Genomic DNA, 2560 nt, shown 5'->3' with positions numbered 1-2560 from the left:
AGTACTTGGACATCCGCGGCGAGCTCTACTGGACACCGCCGGACTTCTGCAACAAGGCGCGGCACGCCACGTACAGCCAGAACCAGACGGTGAGAGAGAAACTGATGATCGTTTGAACTCCTCAAAATCGAGAGCATCCCGTGCACATCCTCGTTTTGGGCCTTCCCTTGCACATGTCTGCCGCTCCACTCTCCCCCCTCCTCTTCTGCCCATTTTCCTGCCACTCCCGCACCCCCTCAACGACCCTAACGCACGGTCAGGGTGGTATCGACTCGCACTCGGTGGTCCCTCTTGCACTGCAATTTCGGCGAGGACTTGAAGTCCGTGTCATGTTACGCGCCAGACGCCAGCCTCCCGGCACCCCTGTAACGCGTGCTGGCTAATGTTTTAGGGATTCTCTGCGGAGGTTGGCCGCGAGTACTGCTGGTTCCTCGAGGATGCCATCGGCTGCGGCACTCCAGGCTACTGCACGACGAACGGCACGCACCAAGTGTGCGTCGGCTAGCTAACTAGCTAGCTAACTAACTTCTTGTAGCAAGTTCGCTCCGCCTGACTCTGCTTGTGTTTAGGGCTTCTCTTCGCACGTGGACATCGGCTACTGCTGGCTGAACGAAGACGGCATGGGCTGTGCCACCGTCGCCTATTGCAACATCAACGAAAACGGCCACAAATACTGCGTCGGATAACCAACTCGAGCGTGGCTCCAAACTGTTCTAGGGCTTCTCGTCCTCGGTGCGACTTGAGCACTGCTCCCTGAGAGAGGACTACATGGGCTGCATGACGCCGAACGAGTGCTGGACGGCGGAGGGCGGACACAGGGTGTGCGTCGGGTGAAACAGTTCCGCGGGGTCGTGTATACGTGGTGCGCTTGTTTGTAGGGAGTGATCGCGCACAACGTGGGCCTAAGTTACTGCGCGTTCGAGGACTCGTCGAGGCTGTACTGCGAAGACCCCGCCAACTGCATCATCGAAGGGGACTCCATCCGGTGCGTCAAGGCGCCCTCCTCCGCCCTGATCGCCAGCCTCGTGGGCTAGGGGCATCTGGATCGCCCTCGTGCCCGGCGGCTACCTTAAGTCAGCCAGCGGTGACCTCGCGAAGTGCGATGCCGGCAGCCATCAGATTTCACCGAGAAAACGAAAAATAACGCACGACAAGAATTATATAGCTTTTTGCAGCATTGTTAGAATTTTTCACTTTGTACTTGAAAATTTCCCAATACATATACTTAGTTTCAATAAACACATCATGTGAAAGAAATAGCCCTATTGTTCATTAATGTGAAAACGTGGGAGCGATACATCGTTCTTGGAAAAGTATGTTTTACATGATGCAACAGCATTCGCAGAGGTCACCTGATGGGGAGGGTGAAGCACCGCGGGTTGCCTATCTATTAGGCAGATCAGATTGCGTACTGCAGGATCCCATGACAACCACACCCCGGGCCCTGTGGCTGCGGCAATGACATTGACCTCCGCGGTGAAGCGCACTCCACTCGCGACGCCACACGTGATGCTGGTCGTGGACCAGACCGGTTCTACCGGGTGCCTCCCTACACTATGCCCGTCCCGCTCCTCTTGTTTGTCGCCCCGGCCTTTCCAAGGAGGCGGCGGCGTGACGTCAGCAAAGGGATGCAGTCGCCGGTGCCGCCGCGGGGGGCGGCGGCGCAGGGGGTGGCGGTGTGGTGTGGCGTTTCCGCGAACCTGGCACAGTTGTCTCCGGCGCTCCGAGATGAACGTATCGGTGAGTACGTGGTCGTGGTGGGCTTCCTCCGGGGCCTGGGCTGGCCTCGCCGGCGTCAACAAAAGTGTTCCTTCTGATAGAGACAGTCCCGGGGATTCCTTAAAAAGAGGGTTGACGGATGCCGCCGTGTTGCAGCAGGTCGTGATCCTGGTGGCGGTGGTGGGTGCGGCGGCGCTGTGCGCGCCGGTGGACGGCGCGGCGTACGCCTGGCCCTTCGCCCCCGACCAAAACAAGAGCAACGTCGCCACGCCCTCAGCCTCGCCGCCGTCCGCGAGCGCCCCGACCACGACAGTGACGGGCCCGCGGCAGCCGACCCCCGAGGAGCGGGAGGACTGCCAATCTCAGATAGGCAAAATCGAGGAAGGGGTACACATCAGCACCATGAGGAAGTACGACATGGCCAAGGTATATGTGCGCGACCCGCTGCGGTATGGGTCCTGCCTGGGGGCGTGACGCTCGCGATGCTGCTGTCTTCCTGAAGGGTTAAACGAAGGGATCTGTTTGGGTATCTGCCTCTTTTCGCGCAGATACTCGAGGAGCACGGCGGGGCGCCTGGCAAGCTAAACGAGCCGTTGGATATGGACGTCCCGGAATTCCCCGTGGCTGACCCTACACTGAAGCCTCTGCCAGACACCGGAAACACCACATTTTGGGTGTACGACTACAAGTGAGTCCACTGATGATTGATAGTGTGCCCATCTATCCAACAAGGCTGCAGGGAATTCCAGAGTGATCTCATTGTCGATCCCGCTGTTGCGATATGGGTCCTTTTTTTGAAGAACGCAAAGTCATTCGACGTGGCTTGTAGCCAGTAACTGAT

At 58.4% G+C, this 2560-nt stretch overlaps 2 protein-coding genes across 3 annotated transcripts; both read left to right on the top strand.

Moving 5' to 3' along the window:
- On the top strand, positions 1 to 1257 carry LOC127752262 (uncharacterized; the record flags this gene model as incomplete). Its single annotated transcript, XM_052277102.1, is given in 2 exon segments — positions 1 to 89; positions 879 to 1257. Coding segments are annotated over 2 exon segments (245 nt in total), but the record flags the coding sequence as incomplete, so codon positions are not given.
- A 58-nt stretch (positions 1258 to 1315) lies between these two features.
- Positions 1316 to 2430, top strand: LOC113214079 (uncharacterized). 2 transcript variants are annotated; one of them, XM_052277101.1, is made up of 3 exons: positions 1316 to 1740; positions 1879 to 2145; positions 2268 to 2430. In XM_052277101.1, the coding sequence occupies exons 1-3, from the start codon at positions 1459 to 1461 to the stop codon at positions 2409 to 2411; spliced, it is 693 nt and encodes a 230-aa protein (XP_052133061.1). In that variant the 5' UTR covers positions 1316 to 1458; the 3' UTR covers positions 2412 to 2430. The 2 variants fall into 2 exon arrangements, with proteins under 2 accessions (XP_052133061.1, XP_052133060.1); XM_052277100.1 differs by having other exon boundaries at positions 1876 to 2145.
- The last annotated feature ends 130 nt before the right edge of the window (positions 2431 to 2560 follow it).

This window comes from Frankliniella occidentalis, unplaced genomic scaffold, assembly GCF_000697945.3.
Source record: "Frankliniella occidentalis isolate FOCC.00 unplaced genomic scaffold, Focc_3.1 Scaffold5727, whole genome shotgun sequence".
Classification (NCBI taxonomy): domain Eukaryota; kingdom Metazoa; phylum Arthropoda; class Insecta; order Thysanoptera; family Thripidae; genus Frankliniella; species Frankliniella occidentalis.
This window is presented reverse-complemented; position numbering and strand designations above follow the sequence as displayed.